Below are 12,979 nucleotides of genomic sequence, written 5' to 3'. Positions count from 1 at the left end.
AGTGCAAGTCAACAGCTGTGTAAGAGGAGCAAGCGCAAGAATGAAAAGAGGTGTACTTTGTTTTTTAAAGGTCCTGTCCTTTAATAGCAGCAATAAAAATGCATACAAATGACTGCTTTCATAAAGTATTGGAACCTGTTTTTTGTTTTATGACACATGTCAAGATCCATGATTTGCAACAAAATGATCACCTAAGATAATCACAACACAGCAAGTATTTAGACAACAAATATTTGTAAAAATACATTTTATTAAAAGTAAATACCGTATTACTCTGAGTCACGGACATTGCTGTAGTTTAAATTCACAGTAATAAATCTCTAGTCATACAGGCTTTGTCCCAATAATATTTGCTGTAGAAGGAGCTAAGCTTTCCATTTGTGTTTTGATGAACACTTTTGAATGCAAAGGCATTCTTTAGGATTATAATTGAGATCACAAAAAGATGGTAATATAAACATTCGTGAAAGGAATAAGTACAGATAGTGTTTGGCCTAGATTCTTTGTGTGCCATCAGAATAAGAAGGTGTATATGCAGACAGGCGTGAATATCCATAACAATATTTTGATGGCAATCAGCTCTGATTGAAATGAATCATGTTTCACACAATGCATTCCATGAGCAATTGCTGCACAAGCACCTTTCAACTGCAGGATTATTTTTATTTTTTTGCTTTATCTTTGCTCCTATTCAGCTGAATGAGGCTCCCACTTCAGATATGACCACAGTTCAGACTGACCAGTTGTGTTCCTACCATGATCCCAGTTATTTAGGCTGTTGATGCTATTAGGGTTGCCAGATCCAGACTCAGACAGCTCCTCTGCATTCAAATTACATAGAAAGGCAAACCTTTTCCGTATGTAATTTGCTGTGGTGATGAAACAATGTGTAACAGAATTTGTCTTTCTATACTACTGCTTAGCAGGGGTGGGCAACCACAAGCGGCCCACGGGAGTTGTTTTACAGGCCCACAAGCTGCCCCCAAACCGAGTTGCCCACTCAGCAAGTTCCCGCACGCTGCGCTAAACCAGCACGGTGCAGGGACTTGTTTCTGCGGCGCCAGAAATTGTGTCTGTGCAGACAACGGAAATCCCACACCCACAATCTGGCCCACGGAGGGGGCTCCACGGCAGTGAACTGGCCCAGGCAAGGTGAACCTTGCTAACCCCTGGCTTATAGCACAGCAATCCCCAAAGATTTTACACGCTGAATCAGCTGGAGTTATTTGCTGAATTCATCTGCTTTTAATACGTTCAACTAGGTACAGTGGTGCCTCGCAAGACGAAAAGAATCCGTTCCGCGATTCTCTTCGTCTAGCGGTTTTTTCGTCTAGCGAAGCAAGCCCATTGACAGCTTAGCGGATTAGCGCTACAGCTGTCAAGCAGCTTCCAGCGATCAGCTGTTAAGCGGCTTATCAGCGGAACAGCTGATAAGCGGCTTAGCGGCTTAGGAAAAGGGCAAAAAAAGCGAAAGAAACCCGCGGGGGGACGCAAGATTTTTTTCGTCTTGCGAAGCAACCCCATAGGGGAATTCGTTTTACGAAGCGCCTCCAAAACGGAAAACCCTTTCGTCTAGCGGGTTTTTCGTCTTGCGAGGCGTTCGTCTTGCGGGGCACCACTGTATACCATATGATATGTTTCATGCAAGCCCATCATAAGAGTGAATACTTGAAGCATAAACACATTCTATACTCCATTGTCAATGGTTGGCAACCAACTCCTTAGGATTCTACTTAAATGAAATTGAGTTGGAATAGAATTCCTTATGCATCTTTAACAAATCTAGCTGAAACAACTGTCCTTCATTCCTCCTTAATCTGACACCTAGTAGGTAAAGGCACATCAAATGGCTTGTGGATCTTTATTTCTGGCTTGAGCTAAACATTTTTAACATGACAAGTGCCTGGAAACTAGAGACTTTAAATATCATATTTCAACACCTCAAAAAAGAAATCCTGAAAATAACTCTTTGTCACAGATAACATTATACCCTTTCAGGGTCTCAAAAAACCCTGCGGATAAATACAATAAAAATAATATCAAATTGTCGGCCCAACTGTTTCTTCTTGGCCTCCAAAGCTTCATCAGTGTGTGAGTTCAGCCCTTTGCACACCGTTCAGCTACTGCTGGAGGAAGGGAAAACTGCTTCATCTCATTTTGAAATGTAAAGCATACCATAACCAGTGCAGGGAGCCTTTCAGCAAAGGAATGCTTTCTTCATTACGAACCATTTGGTATATAAACAAAAGACAGTGCAACAGATAAGGGTAGTTAACTCAACCACATAGGGCTTTTAAGCTTCATAATCACTATTAAGATTCAGAAAAGCTGGACAGCATCAAGCAGATACTTCATTCCACCCCCATTTCTCAATTTGAAAGACAGGTAGCATTATTTACAAAGCCATGTTTGTTTTCTAGTCTGCTGAATTTCACTGTCACTGCAAAAACATTGGTGTGAGCATTCTGTTTATTGCAGAAACTGCAAATGCTTAAATGCATGATAGGCTTTCCCTGGGACAGCCTTCTCTGTGTTAAGAGACAACAGATAGACTTAGTAAAAAAATTTTTTAAAAAGCCCAAATCTAAAACTCTTTTAGGGGCCCAATGTATTCCTTCTTATCACAAGGCAATCAAATTGATGCCATGCACTAAATGTCTGGAATACGTATCCTCTGCCCTGTTGCAGGCACATTAAATAGGGCACTAGGGATATTTATAGCCCAATCCTGAGCACATTTGCTTAGAAGCAAGTCTACATTCAATGGCGCTTACTCCCGCCATTAAGTGTGTTTAGATTTCCAGCTGTACAGAAAATCCTAGGCATGTCTACTCAAAGGTAAGTCCCACGGTGTGAGGCCATGCCTTGCCTATTCAGAACAAACTTAGGAAGGCCCCAGTCCTGCAAAGTCCTATCGGTCACAGGGCCTGGCTCCTGCATGCACACCTGACACAGCTCTGATGCACAACAACCCTTTGAGGTAGATTTGGCTGAAAGGCAGAGACTGGCCCAAGGACACTCAATGAGCTTCATGGCCGACTGGGGAATTTGAACCCTGGTCTCTCCAGGTCCTAGTCAGACATTCTAACCACGATGCCACACTGGCTCTCCATACACCAGGGGAGATTCCAACAAAAGCAGTGTGGCAAAGTGAAGATGCAAGCAATTCAGGACAACAGTTTTTTCTTTGTTTTAAATACCTCCTTCATAAGTTCTTCAGCTCTTGATTTACCAACAAACTTTTGAGCAAACTAGAGCAAAACGGAAGACTTTTGCCTCTGACGTTTCAGAGAATGAGGTGTCGCAAGTGTTTCCGATGTTTACGCGTAAGTCATCTTCCCAAGGTAATTTGCTGGCACGTATCCCTTTTGTCCTTTCGCTTCCGCTAGCCACCATTCCTTATTCCCGCTCAGGTCGGAAAAACGAAGGATCCGAACTCGCTGGTACTCCTGAAGGCTGAGCTCCTGGTGGCTCCTTGCTTGAAATGCATGAACCGCATAAAATGTCTGAGAGGAAGAAACAAAAGAGAAAATGTCTTTTCTGTCCTAGCTGCTCTTTCAGCATACGATGGCTACATACACACATTCAAAGCACATAACTCCCCCCAAAGATTCTCAGGGACTGTCATTTATTAGGGGTGCTGTGAGGGTTGGACTCCAGTTCTCAGGATCCTTTGAGGAAAGCCATGTGCTTTAAACGTATGGTATGTATACACCACCAATGGGAAAGGTGGCAGGTCAGTGGGAGAGCATTTGCTAGTCATGCAGAAGGTTCACAGGTACGGCTGGTAATATCTCCTGTCACAAACCTGGGATATAAGCAACTCGTACATGCTATGATGATATGCAGCACTCCTTCTATAAACACAAGCAATTTTGCAAACCAGGGGCAGCCAATGTGATGTCATCCAGATGTTGCCAAATTACAAATATCAGATGTCCCATCAACCCCAGGCAGAATGGCCAACATCTGGAGAGCACCCCACTGGATACACTTGATGCAGAAAGGCAAACAGCAGGCAAGAGGGAACTTCTTATTTTTCTTATTTGCTGATTACATTTCTAGCCTGTCCATCCTCCCAAAGGAGACCAGGGTGGCACCTGTGCTAGGCTATCAGCTGGAAAGCTCAGTTGGCTAGAGCGTGGTGCCAAAGTTGCAGGTTTGATCCCCCATATGGGACAGCTGTATATTCCTGCAGTGCAGTGGGTTGTACTAGATGATCCTCAGTTCCATGATTCTCAAATCCAGGTGGGCAGCATCAGAGTTCCTATTTCAGAAGCTGGGCAGCATGACAGGGCCTCACAGTTTCCAGAAGCACCACTTCACAACTTTAGAATATTTCCTATGGGCTGCTGCTAAGTTTGACATAAGTAAAGGTAAAGGGACCCCTGACCATTAGGTCCAGTCGTGATGGACTCTGGGGTTGTGGCGCTCATCTTGCTTTATTGGCTGAGGAAGCCGGCATACAGCTTCTGGGTCATGTGGCCAGCATGACTAAGCCACTTCTGGCGAACCGGAGCAGCGCACGGAAACGCCGTTTACCTTCCCGCTGGAGTGGTACCTATTTATCTTCTATTTATCTATTTGCACTTGGTGCTTTCGAACTGCTAGGTTGGCTGAAGCTGGGACCGAGCAACGGGAGCTCACTCCGTCGTGGGGATTTGAACCACCGACCTGCTGATCAGCAAGTCCTAGGCTCTGTGGCTTAACCCACAAAGCCACTCGCATCCCTCTAAGTTTGACATAGTCTTCTTCAAATCTAAAGCTTCCTTTGACATGCTCTTCCTCTCACCACAGCAAGGGACAACAGGAAAAAAAAACTTTCTGACAGTAAGAGCTGTTCGACAGTGGAATGGTCTCCCTCAGGAGGTTGTTGACTTTCCTTCTTTGGAGGCTTTTAAGCAGAGGATGGGTGGCCATCTGTCATGGATGCTTTAGTTGACATTTCTGCATTGCAGGTGGTTGGAATCTATGATGCTGTAATACTATGACTTTTGGACAGGTGTTTGGCAAAGTAGGGCAAACTGACTTACACTGTCTAGCTTAGCATTATTCACACTGGCAGCTGCCCTCTCTGGTTTCAGATAGGGCTTCCTCCAGTCTGACCTGGCAATGCCAGGGATTGAACCTCAGACCTTCTGCATATGAGATGGATGCTCTTCCACCAAATCACACCCCTTCTGAAGATTCTCTGAGTGGGCCCACCTCTTTGCCACTACTCATTTGTGTGTCTTCTCCTTGCTGCTCACACACCTGGAGAGAACAGGTGAACAAGCAGCTACAAGGAGGAGGGGAATGAAGGTGAACTCACGATGCTTACATCTTGGTCATCCACTCCGTAGAAGCAATCCACCTCTGTCCCGTTAATAGCTGCCTTTTCACACAGGCTATTGTAGGAAGAGCTGCTTCCGCTTCTCTTGTGCTGCCCTGCGGGTTTTGTGCTGCCGTCATCCACTTGCCTCACAGAGACAAAAAGGCTGATGTTATCAAAGTCGCCGTCGCAGAAACTGGCATCTGAAGCCTCCTTTTGTGCCTTCGCTGGATTGTAGGGCTTCAGGAAGGAGGAGTAAACATATCCTTTCGAAACTAGGGAGAAGGAAAATTTAAAGAAATTAGAATGTGCTTCCCTGCTTCCAAGTCCTTCTGCCCTTCATAAAAAGCAAAGAAAGGCTTGCCACCAATAAGGAGTATGGAAACAGTGGGGAGACCACCTGATTCCTGTTACCCACCATGTTCTCTCATTGTACCTAGTCTGGTCCATAATCCCCCCAGTGAGGCTGGGCAGAAGTCACTGGAGGCCCCTAGTCTTACAACTAGTGTTGTTGTGCTGTGGCAGGCCACTCTGGGTTGGGTGACACAGAAGGGGTAACAAAAAAAGGGATTTGGCCCCTCGGGGTCACAAAGAGGGCAAGAGTGCCCTTTTTTGTTGCTTTAGCCTTTGGGAGTGAAGGAGGAAATATTGTGGGTGACGCCTTATTCCATGTAAGTAGGAGAGATAGCTGCCAAGGTGGGAATAACTGCTACCTATAAATACATGTTTGCCTACTTGGTGGGTGACGCTGGTTGTGTCTGTTGTATTTTTGTATTTTGGATCTGTTAGTAGTTGTTATGGCACCCAATACGTCAGTTGTTTTAGCTTGATGTTTAAGAGGATATCTTAGATAACTTATTTAGTTATGTTATCTGTGCTAATATAAAATGTGCATTTTAATTTTCTTTTTTCTTTTGTATTTGACTTCACTCTGGGATATTTTTAGGATGTTGTAAAGATTTTATTTAAAACATGAAGCAATATATATATATATATAAATACACACACACACACACACACACACACACACACACACACACACACTTCCTTAATATATATATTGCAAGTTAAAGACCAGAATTCTGCAATTCAGAAACCCAGTACAGGATAGAATATAAATTAAGAACAGCTTATGTGTTTTTGTAAATTCCACCATGTTGGAAGTTGCTCTGTTTTGCACCAGCAGCGCCAAATCTTTACTCAGGATAATGTCACTCATGCTAGGTTAGGTACTTGTGATGTGAGCCATGACCTGCTCACAGGGCAGGCTAGAATACTACTCACAACCTCTGTGAGAAGTCACTGTGGCACAATGTGGAAGCTGAGATCACAGGGCTGTTGTGTCCATATTTAATAACCATCACAGCCAAAGGACATCCAATATTGTGATGAACGTGCCTGAGGACTTACCTCCAGTGTCGACAAGCCATCTGCCAGTACTTCCGAAAGGATCCTTTCGTTCCACGACAGCTACCAATTCTCCTTCGTAGAGATCAATATCAAACTCCTGAGTGGCGTTGCATTTGCGCTTGGCTTGGTACAGCAAGTCTGAGTTGTATGTGGAGAGTATCACGGACCTGTGGCTTTCAGTCTGCCGTGGAAATTCAGGCTGGAAACAAAACAAAACCCAGCTTGAGACATACTTTCAACTGCAATGCCATAGGAAAGCATATTCAGGGTATATCAACATTCCTGTTGCTGTTTTCTCCACCATATATGACAATCTCTGTCTCATTCACTTTCCCAATCAATCCCCATCACACTCTAAAGGCAAGTCAGTATTATTCAGTATCTCCTCTTCTTCTTCTTTGGCGATCACTCATAGCGCAGTAAGACTGTCTTCCAAAAACACAGTTTTAACAGTGAGCCCGTAAGTATCTAGGGATGCGGGTGGAGCTGTGGATTAAACCACAGAGCCTAGGACTTGCCGATCAGAAGGTCGGCGGTTCGAATCCCCACAACGGGGTGAGCTCCTGTTGCTCAATCCCTGGCTCCTGCCAACCTAGCAGTTTGAAAGCACCTCAAAGTGGGTGCTTCCAGCGGGAAGGTAAACGGCATTTCCGTGTGCTGCTCTTATTCACCAGAAGCGGCTTAGTCATGCTGGCCACATGACCCGGAAGCTGTACACCGGCTCCCTCAGCCAATAAAGTGAGATGAGTGCCACAACCCCAGAGTCGGTCACGACTGGACCTAATGGTCCGGGGTCCCTTTACCTTTACCGTAAGTATCTAAATTCAGTAGCTGAATACGTATTTGAATCCTGGTAACCCATGTCTAAATCTAGGATGTTGCCTATTGGAATACTCTTGTTTATTTCAACACAGAGCCATGGGCAAACCACTTACAGCATTCAATGCCCCTTTGTATTTAATGCTTCTTTAAAAAATGAGATAGTGGTCACTGGGTGTGTTGATAATTAAAAAAAGGATGCAGTACATGTAGAAGATGGTTTGGCTCTTTCTTAAAGTCCTGACAAAAAACACTCATTTGAAGCTATTTTCACAGGGCTGAAACCCTCCATTGGTAGCACGGCAAGAAAGGGTTAAACTTCCCTTCCTCACCTGCTCTAACCCCCGCTAGTTATCAGCTCCCTCCAAAGAATGCTATTCAATATATATATTTTTAAGTACACTAAATGCCTAGTTTCACGCTCATTTCCACTGACCTGGGAAAATAACAGCTCGCACACAGCGATATGTCATTTCGTAGAAGACGGGCCCGATCTAACAATGCCTGTGTGAGTAAACTGCTCGTGTAAGTAGGGTTTTTGTGGAAATCGGCTGCTGGGCTCATTGTTAACCATGAACTATTGGGCAGATTGCAGTGCCAAGGCATTAAATACACAGGGTAAAGCTGTGTATAAATTGCTGCAGCTTATTGTACATGGCAGATAGTCTGAGGTACCTGTGCGTTTTACTTTGACGGCTGTAAGATTAGTCCTCTATGAATAGTCATGTAGAGGAAATTTGCCTTCGCCTCCCATCTTAATGCACTTATCAGTGTCGGTGTCAATTAACGGGAAGCATTTTGAAGTCACCCCGCACAAAAGTGACAGGGACGTGTAACATCACAAGGCTTGAGAAACCCGTAATCCACGGATTATGCTGTTTTAGATATGGAATGGGAAGTTACCGATAGAGGACAAGCAGGACTTCTACACAGCTCTTGGCGACATTGTGCACTAGACATGTCTAAATCCCAGCACTCCTTTTTTTAAAATAATAATAATAATAATAAAATCACCTGCCATCACTATGAAAGGCATTTAAAGGTTTCCTGTGTAATAAAAAAAATACATCAGAAGATTAGAATTGCTATACAGATGTTTAGTGGGAAATGTGTCTGCGGACTGAATATGCACAAATCGAAGAGGAGCTTACGACAATGGCATTGCCAAGGGCTGTGGAATGAAATGTCAAGCGTGATTTGGAGAGGAATGGCACAGGGTGGCGTTTGCTTTCAGAGGAACGCATTGCTAGGCACACTTTTTTGGAGTTCTGGATCAGGCTAGGTGCAATAAGAGAGATCCCATGCATTTCTGCCCACTGCCCAATGTTAATAACAGAGAGATAACCAATTCAGATTGAGAGCATGATCCTTCAGAAAAGAGGGATGAACTCCTGATCCTCGTCCCTTTCCCCTGATTACTGTCAGCTACTCCCCCAAGCTGTATTTCTCTGCTTTTCTTTGGACCACATCAGCAAGGCTGAGAGAGGGGTCTTGTTGTCTGGGCAGCCCAGGACCTGCTTGCTCCCCAGGGAGGTCACTTTGGTGTTGCTGGCACAGCAATTTGACTTCCCCCTGAAGGCGCACTCTATTGTCTCTTGAGACCGATGGGTGCCAACAGCAGCAACACAACAACAATTCCCACACGCTGTTATTTGTTGTGCAAGCAGAATACCCTGTGCAGGGCTTTGTTAGCCCTTTGTTAGTCCTGCCCTTTACTTCTATGCATACCTCCTGGAAGTTAAGTCCTGTTAAAACTCAACAAAACTTTGGATCCAGACTAAGATGAACATTTAAATCATTGGGACACGTTAGTCATGACCGATGGATTTCAAGTCCCACGGATTTCAATGAGCACTAGGTGCAAATCCTTAACCACAAGCCAGGTCCTTTTGAGCTCTTGACTCTATACATCAGGGATGGGGAATCCATGCCCTTGCCCATATCTTTGGACTACAACTCCCATCATCTGTTGCCATGGGACATGTTGTCCAGCACTGATGGAAATAGGAGTCCAACATTGTCTGAAGGACCACAACTTTCCCATTCCTGCCGTGCATAAGCCAAGACTCATATCTCAAGTTTATAAGCAAGATTAGTCTTTTCTTCCCAAAGCAAATGACTGCTGATTTAACAGATAAAGTGTACATATTCATGTATTGAAAGTAGACAGTAGAACAACCCACAGAAAGTTAAAACAGTTGAAACTGACATGTAGCCCAGTCAACTACTGCTGCTGACACAGCAGTAGTTTGTAACAACTCAAACGGGACTTACTCCCAGGTAAAAATGCATAGTAGGATTGGGGCCTTAACAGTGCATGGGTGAAGGAATAGGGTTGGAAGGGAAGCTAAATACATTTAGCTTTCAGTAGATTCAATTGGCAATAAAAATGTGGTTTCTATATATTTACTTCTCCGCCCTGCATTTTGCTTTTCCTAGTACCCAAACTTGCAACGGGGACTCCTGTCAAATGTATGCTACAAACCTGGAGAGGGGTTGGCTTCTTTTTTTCAAAGCTCAGCTTTCTCTCAATGAAATTTATGCTGTTGTTTTCTTTGACAAAATTCAGACTGTGTATGTCTTCGAGCACCTGGTGCTGAACTTCGCTGATGCTTGGAGACGACAGCTGTAAGTTCAAAAGAGGTTCAAGTTTACATGATTAGTCACAAGCTGTGATGGATCGGGGAGTATATATACATAATGCTGGTTCTGATTTGGCAGCCTTAGAACAGCGTCACTGCTTTTTCCTGTGGTGGGGCTTCTGGCAGAAGCTCATCAGGGAAAGCCTTTCCTGTTGTACCCCTTGACTTTCTGCAGACACAATGCTGAATTTTTGATGTGAACAACACATAGAATCATAGAATTGTAGAGTTAGAAGGGACCAAGATGACCATCTAGTCCAACACCCTGCAATGAAGGATTTTTTTGCCCAACATGGAGCTTGAACCCATCACCCTGAAATTACCAACTGAGCTATCTTCTCCCATGGGTAAAAAAGACTATCCTAGTCTAGATGATATCCTTTATTATATATCTAGCTATCCCTTAAGCCATTGGCCTCCAATTCCCATTGGCCTTGGCCCAGCATGGGAACGACAAGGAGTTGGACTCCAATTACATCTGGAGGGCCATAGGTTCCCCATCCCTAGTTCAGCAAGATATGAATAAGCCCACCTCAAAAGCTTCCATGCTTCCCTCTCCCCTATAGCTAATGGGGGTTTGGCAGCTTTTGTTTCTGCTTTTAACCATAGCCTGATACGTTACACAAACCCAGAACTGTGCAGCTGGCTTTTTGGAAACTTGTAGATGTTAAAATTAACCTGAGTTTCCCAAGACTGACTGACACAACAAACTGTGGTTAATCACAAGTGGAAGCAGAATCCTCTAAACTCCTCCTTGCAGCCATACTAGAGAATGAGAGAGGGGAGGGAAGGCGCAAATCAGGAGAGATATTATGCTCATTAAGCTAAACTACAGTTTAGTGTGATGTCCCCACGCCCTCATTATCTTGCATGTGTGTGTTTGAGCAAAAGAGATATCCACTAGGACACACACTCTCTCACCCAAATAAATATTTCCTTTGCTGTTTTCATTTTCCTTCCAACACGCCACTGCACATTAGAGGACAACTATGCTTCCCACCGCTGCTCAGTTGCATATATTAAATTCATTTTAATACATACACATTGAAAAGCACTTATTACCTGGCAACAATGCTGAGTCAATTAAAGGGAAAGAACATCCAACCAGGTGGCACAAAACCTGGTTGAACCAAAGGACACTAGAGGGCACCCTTCACACACTGGCAGAACCGCACTACAGGAAACCAAATAATATGCTAAGAAGCATGTCATTTTCTGGGACAGCGGGGAAGGCAAAACTGTCCAAGCACACAATCATTTAATAACCCAGGCAGCCCAGCCCCATATCTGTTTAATTGAGTTCAACAGGGCTTAATTCCAAATCAATGAGCATCGGACTGCAGCTGTACTATATCCAGGATTAATTCTGAATAAAAGGTAAAGGTAAAGGTACCCCTGCCCGTATGGGCCAGTCGTGTCCGACTCTAGGGTTGTGCGCTCATCTCACTTAAGAGGCCGGGAGCCAGTGCTGTCCGAAGACACTTCTGGGTCACGTGGTCAGCGTGACGAAATTGCTCTGGCAAGCCAGCACCAGCGCAGCACACAGAAACGCCATTTACCTTCCCACTATAAAGCGGTAGCTATTTATCTACTTGCACTTAGGGGTGCTTTCGAACTGCTAGGTGGGCAGGAGCTGGGACCGAGCAACGGGAGCTCACCCCGCTGCGGGGATTCGAACCACCAACCATACGATCGGCAAGTCCTAGGCACTGGGGTTTTACCCACAGGGCCACCCCTGTATATTCTGGATATTCTGGATAGAGATACCCTAAACCACGGTGATTTTTTGCTCTGGTATCATCCAGATCAGACAACTTCAAATCCCGAGTGGCAAGCCATGGAAAAAAGCAAGCTGGTTGTTCATCTGGAGAGAGATAAACCACAAGCCTGGGTTTGGACATAGCACTAAACCAAACTGTGCCTTGGTTCACAGCAGCAGCAGCAGCAGGACCAGAGGAGCAAAGCAGTCACAATATTCTCTCCAGGAACCCACACATTTGCACGTTCACACTAAACCATGGCTTGGCTTAGTGTTATGGGTGAACTGGCTCATAAAATAGGGATGCCATATGTCCGGACATAGCTGAGATTCGTCCGTCAAAAATGTTCAAAAAGCGGCAAAAATGTCTGGGGAAACCCAGGCGTATGACAGCCCATATCTGAAGCGTTGATTTTTTGATGATTTTCCTAAAAAATATATATAAAAAATCAACAACTCTGGCCCGCCCAAAAAGCTCAAAGCTTTTGGGTCCAGATTTTAACTTTTTGAAATATGCCAACCCCATCATAAAACCACAGAATTGGAGGTGGCCCTTGCCCTAATTTCATGCAGCCTGTTAAGGGTGTTGGGAAATGTAGCTCTGTCGGGGATAAACTACAGTTCCCAGGATTCTTTGAGGGAAGCCAAGTGCTTTAAATGTGCATTAAGTGTATGGTGTGCGTGCCCCAAGTTCATATTACAGTGGTACCTCGGGTTAAGAACTTAATTCGTTCCGGAGGTCCATACTTAACCTAAAACTGTTCTTAACGTGAGGTACTACATTAGCTAATGGGGCCTCCCGCTGCTGCCCTGCCACTGCCTTACAATTTCTGTTCTCATCCTGAGGTAAAGTTCTTAACCTGAGGTACTATTTCTGGGTTAGTGGAGTCTATAACCTGAAGCGTCTGTAACCCGAGGTGTCTGTAACCCGAAGTACCACTGTATTTGTCGAATATAATTCTCCTAGGCTTTGGGTTTTTAAATAAGATTTCAAAGGTGCATAGCAGACAGGCAACCTTAATTGTAACCATCTCAATA

The 12,979-nt window shown here is 44.4% G+C and overlaps 1 protein-coding gene across 2 annotated transcripts in view; it reads right to left on the bottom strand.

Annotated features, from left to right (window-relative positions):
* Positions 1–1,247: 1,247 nt before the first annotated feature.
* ARHGEF38 (Rho guanine nucleotide exchange factor 38) overlaps positions 1,248–12,979 on the bottom strand; it is a 52,915-nt gene continuing 41,183 nt past the window's right edge. Inside the window, exons 11-15 of one of the 2 annotated variants that reach the window (XM_081924946.1) lie at positions 10,026–10,166; positions 6,722–6,920; positions 5,312–5,586; positions 1,617–3,506; positions 1,248–1,258 (exon numbers count right to left, since the gene is read on the bottom strand). In XM_081924946.1, the coding sequence (XP_081781072.1) occupies positions 3,321–3,506; positions 5,312–5,586; positions 6,722–6,920; positions 10,026–10,166 (801 nt within the window). In that variant the 3' untranslated portion in view covers positions 1,248–1,258; positions 1,617–3,320. The remainder of the gene's footprint in view (positions 1,259–1,616; positions 3,507–5,311; positions 5,587–6,721; positions 6,921–10,025; positions 10,167–12,979) is intronic. The other variant, XM_081924947.1, reaches the window with a different exon arrangement.

Source organism: Podarcis melisellensis (assembly GCF_964234715.1).
Source record: "Podarcis melisellensis genome assembly, chromosome: 9".
Lineage (NCBI taxonomy): Eukaryota > Metazoa > Chordata > Lepidosauria > Squamata > Lacertidae > Podarcis > Podarcis melisellensis.
Note: the sequence above shows the minus strand (reverse complement) of the source record. Positions and strands in the feature narration are given on the sequence as shown.